General features: G+C 59.3%; 1 protein-coding gene across 1 annotated transcript; it reads left to right on the forward strand.

The window, feature by feature from the left end:
* The first annotated feature begins 1,339 nt into the window (after positions 1–1,339).
* On the forward strand, positions 1,340–5,083 carry SIX3 (SIX homeobox 3). Its single transcript, XM_062210194.1, has 3 exons — positions 1,340–2,360; positions 4,117–4,276; positions 4,618–5,083. Exons 1-3 carry the CDS (start codon positions 1,543–1,545, stop codon positions 4,705–4,707), a joined length of 1,068 nt encoding a protein of 355 aa, XP_062066178.1. The 5' UTR covers positions 1,340–1,542; the 3' UTR covers positions 4,708–5,083.
* The last annotated feature ends 6,808 nt before the right edge of the window (positions 5,084–11,891 follow it).

Raw genomic sequence — 11,891 nt, forward strand, 5'->3', positions numbered from 1 at the left:
TCCGGGGCCCGGCTTAGGCGTGCGGTGTCACTTGCCCTACAGAAAGCAGATATTATTTTTATTCACAATACAAACACACAAGACCGTTCAGGCCTCATCCGCTTCCCTGGGGTGGTCTCCAAAGTTTGAGCTTTCTGCTGGTCTTGGGGGGCAGGCCAGAGCTCCTTTCTGCTGTGTGTGCGGGGTGGGGGTAGGGGTAGGGGTGGAGGAGCCTGTCCATCTGCAAGATTCCCTGGGGTCCAGAAGGGCTCTCCCCAGCTCCTGCACAACTCCTCTGGGAGGCAGCTCAAGTGTGTGTGTGTGGGGGGGGGGGGGACAAAGAATCTGGTGGCTGTTTGAGATAGAGGAAATGTAGTGTTGTTTCCTGCTTCAGAAGAGAGTGATGGGAGAAGTGAAGTCTCCTAGTCCTTGGGCAGAGTAAAAGGAAGGAAGCACCATCACTGTCCAGAGGCAGCTGGGTGAAGCAGCCCACCAGCACCAAGTGCGGAGGTCGGAGCGGCCTGCTGCACCCCGGTCCTGGGCTCGGGCTCCCTGGGGTCAGAGGCCCACTAGAATCCCAAAGCCCTGGCGGGTGCTGAGGCTCAAGAGGTCGCTTCACAGTGGGCCCCATGATCTCATCTGTCCTTTCTTCCTGCCCACTGTTAGTGCTCACATAAGCAGAAAGAGCAGGCTCGACGTGCGCACCAAGTCCAAACCGGGCCGGCTCAACCGACTCCCGGCCTCTCCTGGCAGCCACCCTGCCGGCCCTCGGCAGGGCTAGGGAGCTGCTTGCCTGCTAACGAAATCCCCCATGTAACTGCTCATCCCATTCAAGTATTCTGTGCCCATGGCTTTTAGAATTTCTGGATCAACTTCTTTAGGGCAGAGGGAAGAAGGAAAGAGGGAGAGAGCAAGAACGGGAGAGATGTGGGGGAGATTTAGAGTTGCAAAGATTTTAAAAAATTCTCTTTCCCCCTGTCTCCCTCCTTCCTTCCTTCCCTCCTCTCCCCCTCCCCCTCACTCTGGCTAAGTGGTAAAACCGTCCTTACGTTCTCGGTATTGATTGGCAGGGCTGACAGTGATTGGCAGCGGTTGCCGTGGCAACGCCACAACGACACGCCGCAGACCAATAGAAAAGCGAAACAAAATGTTTCAATGCTGCACTCACTGTGGATTTAGGGGAGATATTATGAGGCTGTTGTCATTAGGGCGATTGCTGTGGAATCGCTGAATCTTGACTCGGCGGTGGTTGGCTCTCGCTCGCTCGCTCCCTCTCCCTCTCCCTCTGTGTCTCTGGTGCTGTCTGCGCGCGCGCACCGGGCCGCTTTCCTTCCTGCCTCTCTATGTGGCTGCGCGGGTGTGTGTGTGTGTGGATGTGTGTGGGGTGTGGGTGTCCCTTACGTCCTTCCTCCTCCCCCTCCTCCTCCTCCTGCTCCCCCCTCCTTTCCCTCTCCTCCTCCCCCCTCTCCTCTCCCTCCTCCTGGTCCTCTTCGCCCCTCTCCTCCTCTTCCTCCCCTCTCTCTTCCTCTCCCTGAATTTTCTCCTCTCCTCTCAGGTCAGTCCATGGTATTCCGCTCCCCCTTAGACCTCTATTCCTCCCACTTCTTGTTGCCAAACTTCGCCGATTCTCACCACTGCTCCCTACTTCTGGCGAGGAGCGGCGGCGGGAACGGTGCGGGCGGCGGCGGCGGCGGCGGCGGCGCGGGCGGCGGCGGCGGCGGCGGGAACCGTGCGGGAGGCGGCGGTGCTGGCGGAGCAGGCGGCGGCGGCGGCGGCGGCGGCTCCAGGGCCCCCCCGGAAGAGTTGTCCATGTTCCAGCTGCCCACCCTCAACTTCTCGCCGGAGCAGGTGGCCAGCGTCTGCGAGACGCTGGAGGAGACGGGCGACATCGAGCGGCTGGGCCGCTTCCTCTGGTCGCTGCCCGTGGCCCCCGGGGCGTGCGAGGCCATCAACAAACACGAGTCGATCCTGCGCGCGCGCGCCGTGGTCGCCTTCCACACGGGCAACTTCCGCGACCTCTACCACATCCTGGAGAACCACAAGTTCACCAAGGAGTCTCACGGCAAGCTGCAGGCCATGTGGCTCGAGGCGCACTACCAGGAGGCCGAGAAGCTGCGCGGCCGCCCCCTCGGCCCAGTGGACAAGTACCGCGTGCGCAAGAAGTTCCCGCTGCCGCGCACCATCTGGGACGGCGAGCAGAAGACGCATTGCTTCAAGGAGCGGACTCGGAGCCTGCTGCGGGAGTGGTACCTGCAGGACCCCTACCCCAACCCCAGCAAGAAACGCGAACTGGCGCAGGCCACCGGCCTCACCCCCACACAAGTAGGCAACTGGTTTAAGAACCGGAGGCAGCGCGACCGCGCCGCGGCGGCCAAGAACAGGTCAGTGGAGGGGTCCTAGGCCTGGCTGCAGCTTCCGGGCCCGGGGGAGAAAGGGGCGAGGGTTGAAATGGGGGCGAACGGGACGTGGTAGAGAGCCATCCAGCGCCCGAGAAGCGGCTGCTCCCCGGCCAGTTGGAGAAAGTTTCCGTCTGCCCCGGCGGGCGCGCGGCAGAGGGGGCGGGTTGTGGGGTTGCCGGGGTTGCCGTTTGCCGTGCCCGACAGGGACTTTAATCCGGGCCAAAAGGGTGTGCCTGCGGCCCCGAGTGCCCTCACCTCGCGTCCCCGGGCCTCAGCCCCTGGGAGCCTCCGCGGCGAGCCGCCCCCGCGCCCTCAACCCCGGCTCCTGCCCCGCGCTTCTCCGAGTCTGGAGACAGCGAGGGAAGGAATGTACTCCTTGCCATCTGGTGCTTATTTCCATGCATTAAAAAAAAAAAAAAAAAAAAAAAAAGGACTCGCCATGAACACCAGGGAAAGAAAACTATAACTGGGTCTTCGTCACAAAGGGAAAGGCCGGAGGCCCGCTGCGGTGGCCTCCTCCCCGCAACATTGCGGGTAGCCTATCCGGGAGCCGGAGAGCCAGGCTGGAATGGAGAGGCCGTGTGGGCGCGCAGCAGCGTGCACGGGGCATGCACCTGCCAGGGAGCATCCCTGTGGTCTGCTGAGTTGGGAAGGGGTCAGGAGCAGCTTGCTTCGGGGAAGTTGGCCACAAAGTCACAAAGTTGTATTGGGCTTGACCGTGAGCCGACAAGGCCTGGGGGAAACAGGGAGAAAAGGGAGTAGATGGAAAGGGGGCAGGGGGGAAGGAATGGGAGGCAGAGGGGGAAGGAAGGGAGGAAGCTGGGTGAAAGCCCTTGTTTTGGAACCTGTGTCTCCCGCAGCCAGGGCTGCTCTGGGCCTGCTATACCGGGCAAGCATGGCCGCCCCCTGCTACTGACAGCTGTTGGTAGCCAGAGGGTGGTGGGTGAGTTGCCAGAGTGTGTTCTGGTATAGGGAGCCCATGGCCCTCTCACCCCTGCCTGAGGAGCCCAGTTTTCGCCTAAGGAGGGGAGTGCCCAGGGCCAGGGGGAGGCATCCTAGTGGGAGACCTGGAGCCGCTGGGGCAGATGGTGACTGCTCCATGCCTCTCTCTCCTGCCTTCTCCATCATCCGGTTCTTTCTCCTTCCTCTTTCTCCACGTTCCCATTTCCAGCCTCCCTAATTTTCTCTTCCCCTGATCCTGCGCTCTGAGCAGGGATCCAGAGAGCAAAGCCAGTGTGCCCTACCCGAGAGGAGCTGCGGGCGAGAAATCCGCAGCTGGCGATGTGTGGGGGGCAGCAGGGGCGGGAGGCCCTCCGGAGGCAGCCTGCTTAGGGAGAAGAACCCCCGGGGACTAGAGGGAAAGGCGGCCCCAACCCCAACTTCCGCGGCCCTGGGGCTCAGCGTTTTTTGCTGCGCTCCCAGGCCTCCGCAGGCGGCCGGGCCCGGGTGCTACCTTTCCGCTGAGGCCCACCCCACACCCCGGAAGCCTCGGGAGGCCCACGGAAAGCCGCTGGGAGCCGGGACCCGCGCTGGGGCGGCGGGGAGGCGCTCTAGGAGCTGCCGGGACGAACGCCCAGAGGGCAGTCGGGGATGGCGGCGGGGCGCGCGGGACAGGGCAGGCCGGGAAGCGCGGGCGGCGGCAGGCCCGGCTCCCGGCGGCGTAGGCGCTGGGCGGCGGCTCGGGGGAGCCGGGTGCGGGCCGCTGTGTCAGGGCGGGCGCGGCTCTCTCTCTCCGCAGGCTCCAGCACCAGGCCATCGGACCGAGCGGCATGCGCTCGCTGGCCGAGCCCGGCTGTCCCACGCACGGCTCGGCAGAGTCGCCGTCCACGGCGGCCAGCCCGACCACCAGCGTGTCCAGCCTGACGGAGCGCGCGGACACCGGCACCTCCATCCTCTCGGTAACCTCCAGCGACTCGGAATGTGATGTATGATAGCCAAGGCCGCCCTCCTCCCCCTCCCCTCCTCCCCCTCGCCTCCCCTCCTCTTCCTTGCCCTCCTCCTCTTCTTCCTCTTCCTCCTCCTCCATCCCAGAACGAACCGAAATCAGGATACACAACCACATACACATGTCCACACACTCCCGCCCCAGTCAAAAATATACACAAACCAAGCAAAATAACAAATTAACTACAAACCATCAACAACCCCCGACCACCATCTCCGGCGAGGCCAACAGACGGTCGCAGACGCTGCTGTTGGGCAGAAAACATAAAAGAGGTGACAATTGTGTACTTTCCAGGACAAGCGCGGCTTCTCCTTTCGGTTCCCACGGACCCGGCACCCCACCTGCATGACGATTCATTTGTATCTGGGAAAATATTCTCTCTAGTTTAAAACGGTTTAAAAAGAGTCGACTGTACAAAAACCAACCACCACCGCGACGGAAGACGACAAAAGCGACACAGACAAAAAGAAAAAAAAAAAAAACCACCATCTCCTTTCTGAATTTGTTTAAAGAAAAAAAAAAAACTCTTTAAGAGGGAAATAGCAAATGTTTCTCGCCTTTTGTTGCTGTCTCTCTCTCTCTCTCTCTCTCTCTCTCTTTTCCTCCTTGCTCTCTTTCTTTCTCTTTCTCCTCTGTTTTTAAGTCCAAGTATTGGTCCAACAAGATGCAATCTTCTGTTTTTTGTTCAGCAGACAATCATTTTCTTCGTAAGCACCTTTTTCTCTCCACTCTGTCACTGCCTGTGTGGGTACTGGTTATAAATGTGGAAAAAGAATAGTTATGACTGTAACAGATTTTTATTTTTATTTCAAAATTTTATATGAATTATGTATATCTTAATGATTGGTCATTTTCCCAGTTTGTAATATATGTGTAGAAATTGCCTGTATATGATATTGCTTTTTCTCCTCTCCCTTTCTCTTTCTTTCTTTCTTTCTTCTCCCACTTCCCACCTCCCTCCCTGCTCACCTGTCTCTTTCCTTTTTTGGGGTTCGCCCTCCTGGCTCGCTGGGTGTCCGAGCCTCTCCGGGCCCTTCTGGGGCAAGGCAGGGCAGGCTGGGCTGGGAAGAGGGACCCCCGCCGCTAGCAGAAGGGAGAGTGAGACCGTAGTATACTTATGCAAAAGCTATTTCAAGTATTTCTTAGCTGCTCTGGAGGTATCTCTCACCCCCCTTAGGGCGCTTCTACTGTTATCTTAACTGCGTGTTTATCTATATGTAAAAACTTTCTAAAGCAAATACAGTATTCTCCATTTTCTTATCACTCCCACAGACTGGTGCTTTTGTTCGCCTTGGCCCTGGGCTCCTCTCTCACTCGGCCGCCCCGCCGCTGGAGCTGGGGCGAGGTTGCCAGGCTGGGGCCGAGCTTGTCGTGGGAGTTGGGTGGGAAGATGGACACAGGCCCTTTGGGGAAAGAGCCAAAGCAGAATCCTGAGTGAAACGGCGGAGAGGGTGCGGCGGGGAGTGACCAGGTCCTGCAACCCCACAGGCGCGCGCTCTGCCTGTGGGGCTTTGCGGTATGTTGGGGGGCTTTCAGTCATTGCTTTGTTTTTTAAAAGGAGGAGCACACAGGTGGCCAGACCGAAAGCATCCGACCCAAGCAGAGCTGAGAGGGTTTGTCTTTCTCCTCTCCAGGGAGGGGGGCGTGTTGGGGAGGGACTGGTAACTGTGGCCTGGTGGGGACCGTGAGGAAGGAGGTCCTGGGCAGAGTTCAGGGCCTCCTCACTCACTGCCCCATGCCTCTGCGACTGTGAGAGTAGCTTTTGGCTGCCTATCTGTCTCTGATATTTCCTTTCCCAGCTTTTGGGATCAGCCCGAGTCTCTTGAGCTCCCTAACATTTCCAAGTAGTTCTATACTTTAAAATGAAAGCTGAACAAGAGGGAGAGAAAAGAAAAGAAAGAAAGTCACCACCTCTTGCTAACCACGTTGCCCCCAGACAGTTCCCCCAGATGGCATGGCTGGAGGCACTTCCGCTACTCAGGGCAAGGGTGGCCTGTGTCCCCCAAGGAGGAGCCAAAGAGGTCATTTCAGAAAACTTGCCTTCACTCAAAAGTCCAGTTTCCAGGCACAGAGGATTAGGGAGAAACGTGCCTGGAATTTCACGCTGGTTTCCAAACCAATTTTGACTTCCAGTGTCCGTTTGTCCCCCTCCCAGGCTGCACCAGGGGAGCCACACCGGCCTGAGGGTGCACTGCTTTCTCGCGTGGGCCCTTGTGTGCCAGGCGGGCATTTCCGTGAGGCAGATGGCTCCAAGGCATCCAGCCATCCTCTGGGGCTTCCCACTTCTGTAGCCTGGCACGCGGCATCAGAATCTGCACGTGTTCACAGCCGGGGAAAGCATCCCTTGTACGGGCACGTTTCTGGCAGTAGGGACCCAGGTGGTAGGGGTTTGGGGAGGAGCTGCCTGGATTCTGCCTGGCTTGAGCCTCTGTTCCCAGATGAGGGGCCCTGTCACACACTCCCATCGTTAGACAGCCCTGCACACTTGACCTAGAGCTCTTGCCTGGACATCCAAAGAGGCTGCTTCGGTGGAATCTGGCTGGATGTGTTCCTGTCAACCCACCAGAATTGGTGGGTGGCAGGAGAGGAGTGGCTCTGTTGGAGGAAGGCCCTGAAGGTCCTCAGCCAGTGACACCTGGAGCAGGTACTTTTTTTTGTCTCACGACAGAGGACAAACCTAATTTTAAATGCTTCCTTTCTCAACATACCTGGCAGAGAAAGCAGGTTTGGGGTATCTAGTTGATGCCCACTCCACTGCAGAAGACAGGGGACCAGAGTCCACACAGCTTTCAGCCTGGAGGGCTTGGGCCCTGTCTGTCTTGCTATCATTTATCACCTAGGTCATGGTTATGTTTCCTCCTAGTTCTGCACAAACACTTACTGGCAGATTGCTTGCAGTGGGTGGTGTAAATGTGTGCAACACCGAATGCTAAGGTTTTCGCCAACCAAGGTCTGAGTACAAAATGGTGTGTGTGTCTGTGAGTGTATGTATTTGGTACAAATGGATGCCTGGTATATTTTCATTATGTTGCATAGTATTTTATATGTATTTGTATGGGCTTAGACAGTTTACACCCAGTTCTGCCAGGCGTATTAGGGCACACATAGGACGCTGTGTGTGCAGGACCTTTCTGTGCGGTGGACATGGGTCTTGTGGGTTTCCCTTCTGGTCTGAGCCACGGGGTGAGTTTCCTTGCAGTCAACCCACTGCGATGGCCTTCAGGTTGTCCATCCCAAACAAGCTTTCCTGTCCCCAGAAGAAGTGCAGGATCACAGGGGTATTTATTGACTGGAGGGCAGAGGAAAATTGGGCTCTGGTTTTCCCAGTCCAACATTTATCCTGATACACTGGGCATGGTAGGGAGGATTTGACCTCTGCCCCTTTAAACATCAAAATGAAGGAAAAGTCCCTTTCCCAGCCAGATCTGGCCTTTTACTGTCCCCTGCTCATTCTCCTTATTTTAGAGCCATGGTCAAAGCAGTCGACCTCCCAGGAGTCGCTGGGGGCGCAGGGCTAGGACAAGGTCGGTGAGGCCTCACTCGAAGAGAAGCCGTCTCCGCCGTGGTTCGGAGCTCTCACCTTCCGGGAGCATTGTGGGTCGTGGCTGGGCCTGGGGAGTGTGTGCTCTCGCGTGGGCCTCGTGTCCCTGGCTTAGGGCTGACGAGCCATGGGCCCCCACGGCAGCCGGTATCTGGCTCCCCTCCTGCGTACTAGAACCTTCGCACACTGCACCGCGCGCACAGTCGCCACCCAGCACACTCGGGCCCCAGCCTTCCCAGTGTGCTCAGGCCCCCATTTACCTGGGCCACCTCCTGCAGGGCCTGAGGGGCTTGAGGAGTGACCGCTAACTTGGCCATATTCTCTTTGGGTCTGCCTCCCTCCAAGAAAAACAGCGGCACCCCAGGAATTGCATCGGAAACTTGGATGGGCAAGATAGGATGTGCAACGGGGAAGGCGCGCGTCCAACTCCCATCTCTTGGAAGGTGCCAGCTTCAGGAACAGAGGCTGCCCTACCCCCTCCTGCCTGCCTACCTCGCCCCGCTCTGTCCCTGCCCCCAGGTCGGGCCGGAACTCCCCTGCACCACCTCTCTTCTTGCCCTCCTAGTAAACCACAGAGTCGCCTGCCCAGTGCCAGCGCGGTTGATTATCTCCGGCGAGACGCACAATTGATTAAAATGAAATGACCCGGAAGCTGCCACGGCGCAGGGTGGGGCCCCCGATCAATGGTGGGGCTAGAGGCACAGGAGCCGGAACAGTCGGGGCTGGGATTGGGGCTGACTGCCAGGGGTGGCCCAACGTTGGGCGGGGCATTTCTCTCCCATGAGGCTCTGGACCCAGGTGAGCCGAGGCGGGTGACCGTAACCCTAACTGCCCCCCACCCAAGCTTCTTCTGAAAGGAGAATGGGACAGCCTGGCACTTTGTGGGTGCATTGAGCGTGGCCCAGGTCAGCGGAGCACACAGCCCGGTCCCGGTCTCTTCTCCCCCTCCCTGTCTTCCTCTGCCTCCGTGGCCCTCTCCGTCCCCGCCTAGGCCTTTGTGTGACTGTCATCTGCAGCGCCGCTGCCGCCTCTGGGGCTTTCTCGGGCCCTCCCCTTTGGCCCCTCTACTCCCACCCCCTCCCACCCCAGAGCAGTCTGAGATGCAGGTCGGGCCAAGATCGGAGGCCCCAGGTCCCCGCTCTCAGGCCCCCTCAGCATCCCACCTCCCTGGCCCTTTCCGGCCCCAGCTGAGCGGAGCTCCCCGCCCCAGTGTGCTGCCGGGCCGGCGTCTGGCCCCAGGGAGGGCTGGGGAGGGTGAGGGGAAGCCAGGGAGGAGGGGAGCAGAACTAGCCCAGCTCCAATTTCTCCGGTCAGCTGAGCACAACTTTCCATTCGAGTGTATTCATGCAGTGGCTGATTGAGCTCTGCTCTGCCAGGCGGGGCTCGGCGGGAGGGGACAGGCACAGCCCGGCAGACAGAGGCTGTACCACACACACACACACACACACACACACCATCTACATAAATATACCCCCACACATCACATACACCCTCACCCAAGCCATTCCACCATAAAGGCAGTCCGGGCTTGCCCTCACTCACAGACCTTCTTCCCTATCCGATGCAGCACCTGCTTTTCCAAATACACGAGGATCCCTCACCCTCCTCCTTACAGGGCACACTCTCAGGACCCACACACCCTGAGCCTGCACAGTGACACCATAAACCTGCCCAGCCTCACAGCCACACCCTCCTGCAGAGCTGCCCAGGCTCACCTGACAATGGAAGTACACCACCCAGAAATTCTTCGTGTGTAGCCTTGGTGGACACAGTGGGCAGGGGTTCCCCAAAATTCACACACAAGGAAGGCGGCCAGTAAACAGTTAAGTTCAGAGAAGGTAGCCACTACATTTCACCAAGACAGACAGACACACACGTGTGAGCCCACCCAAACCCAGACTACACTGCTTGACTCTAGGCACTCAGAGGCCACTCCCACCCATTCCCAGAACACACACACACACACACACACCAAGAAAGAGAGAGCACCAGATAAGCATCTTCAGAGAGACATGCCTACTCTCCCGAGTGGGCAAGAGAGCCGAGGCCTCCATTCCAGATCCAAATGCCCAGGGTGTGCTGTTCTGCTGAGCAACAAGGCAGAGGGAGAAGAAAGAGGGAGAGACAGGCTGGTGCTGTGGTGCGACTGGTAAAGCCACTGCCCGCAGTGCTGGCATCCCATTTGGGCGCTGATTCTAGTCCCCACTTTTCCACTTCCGAACCAGCTCTCTGCCATGGCCTGGGAAAGCAGTAGAAGATGGCCCAAGTCCTTGGGCCCCTGCACCCGTGTGGGAGACCTGGAAGAAGCTCCTGGCTCCTGACTTTGGATCAGCGCAGCTCCGGCCGTTGCGGCCAATTGGGAGAGTGAACCAGCAGATGGAAGACCTCTCTCTCTCTCTCTCTCTCTCTCTCTCTCTCCTTTTCTCTCTGTGTAACTCAAATAAATAAATAAATCTTAAAAAATAAAAAAGGGGGAAAAGTTGTAGAGTAGGGAGGCAGCCCAAAGGAGAAGCAAGAGAAAGGAGGCGATTCGAACCAAAAAGGAGAGCGGGCAGGAAGGATTAAAGAGAAAAGGGAGCAGCTGTTTCCCAGGTTGGGGGGGAGGCGGCTGCGGGGAGCAAGCCTGCCTGGGAGAGGGTGCCACTGGAGTGGAGATCAATTCATTCCTCTAGAAAGGGAGCACTGGCCTGGGAAGTGAAGTGAGCACTGCAGGAGTACTGCACCTGTGCCAGAGGTGCCCAACTCTCCTGGGGAGCTGGGGGGCTCCAGGCAGTTCCACTGCCCAAAGGCGCGCCCACCTCCGCATGCCACCCCTCCCTGCACTTGCAGCCGCCTCTCCCCTGGCCCCACACTCTCAGAGATGTGCCCTCCAACACGGCTCCATTCGCAAACACACACACGCGCGCGCGCAGCGCGCACACACGCGTCCCTCTACCTCCGATAGTGAGCTCAGGGCTGAGCTCCTGAACCGCACAACGGCGACAAAGCACGTCTCCACTCCTACCAGTACGACTTCACTTTTTACAAGGAAGCCGCGGGCTCTTGCCGGCTTAGTCTTTTTGGAAAACGAAAAGGCCTCAACCTGCAGGAATGTGATTCCTCCGACCGCGGGGACTGTGCAGAATGTGCTGCACGAAAGGAACCGCAGGCCAGTCACGTCCACGTGCGTGTCCCTTCCACCTAGGTCCGCCCCGCAGCACCACCACGCTGCTCTCCGCGGGCCCTGGGAGGAGACGCTCTGGGAGGCAGGCGAAGTGGCCGCGCGCTGAGGAGCTGCGGGCCAGAGGCGAGCACCCAGGCTGTGCTCCTCCTGTGGGGAAGAGGGGTTTGGGACGGGGTGGGGGTGGGGGCAGATCTCTGAAGGCAGGGAGAGTGTGTGCAGCCCAGGAATCCAAGCGGAAGGGCCTGAGGGGCCGTGGCAAGGTCCAGAGGTGTGAGGAGCGCGGCGGAGTGTGGGGGAGGCCATGCCCGGGGCCGGGCTCGGGGAGGAGATGGACGCGCTCCGTGGCTGTGCTTCCCCCGGGGCCCTGCTCCCTGACGGCTTGTGCGGCGCGCTCTCGCCCGGGGCCTTTGTCCCGCAGTCTCTGGCTAGGACTGTCTTGTTTCCGGCCGCTGGGAGGCGCTGCGGCCGCAGCCCCGGCCTCCCCTGCCCCTCGCGGCCTGGGGCTCTGGTCCTCCTGCGAGGCGGTCTTTCCCCGCGCCGGTGCCCTGCAGTGCTGGGCAGCCCCAGGCGGTGGCCGGGCCTGTGGCGGGGGGCGGCTGGAGCTCTTCCAGGCTGGCACTGGTCTTGGCTTGCTGCATTCTGAGATGGGTATTTACCATCATAATTAATTCGCCACCATTATTAAACCGAAATTCTTAGCAAGGCCCCATTAATGACTGAACGCGATGCTCATTACTGGCGCGCGCGCCTCTGGCTCTGCAGCCCGGGACCGGCGCTGCCGCCTTCTGCCTGTGCCCACCTCGCCCGGGGACGCACAGACGCAGGGGAGCAGCCTCTTCAGGGCCTGCCAACTGCAGCTGACCC

Source organism: Lepus europaeus, chromosome 13 (assembly GCF_033115175.1).
Source record: "Lepus europaeus isolate LE1 chromosome 13, mLepTim1.pri, whole genome shotgun sequence".
Taxonomy (NCBI): domain Eukaryota; kingdom Metazoa; phylum Chordata; class Mammalia; order Lagomorpha; family Leporidae; genus Lepus; species Lepus europaeus.

Excerpts from the sequence above, each read along its gene's own strand:
- SIX3 (XM_062210194.1), top strand. The coding sequence starts at position 1,543 with ATGGTATTCCGCTCCCCCTTAGACCTCTATTCCTCCCACTTCTTGTTG. Across the intron at positions 2,361-4,116 it reads GCCGCGGCGGCCAAGAACAG|GCTCCAGCACCAGGCCATCG; the intron begins GTCAGTGGAGGG and ends CTCTCTCCGCAG. Across the intron at positions 4,277-4,617 it reads CCGGCACCTCCATCCTCTCG|GACAAGCGCGGCTTCTCCTT; the intron begins GTAACCTCCAGC and ends TGTACTTTCCAG.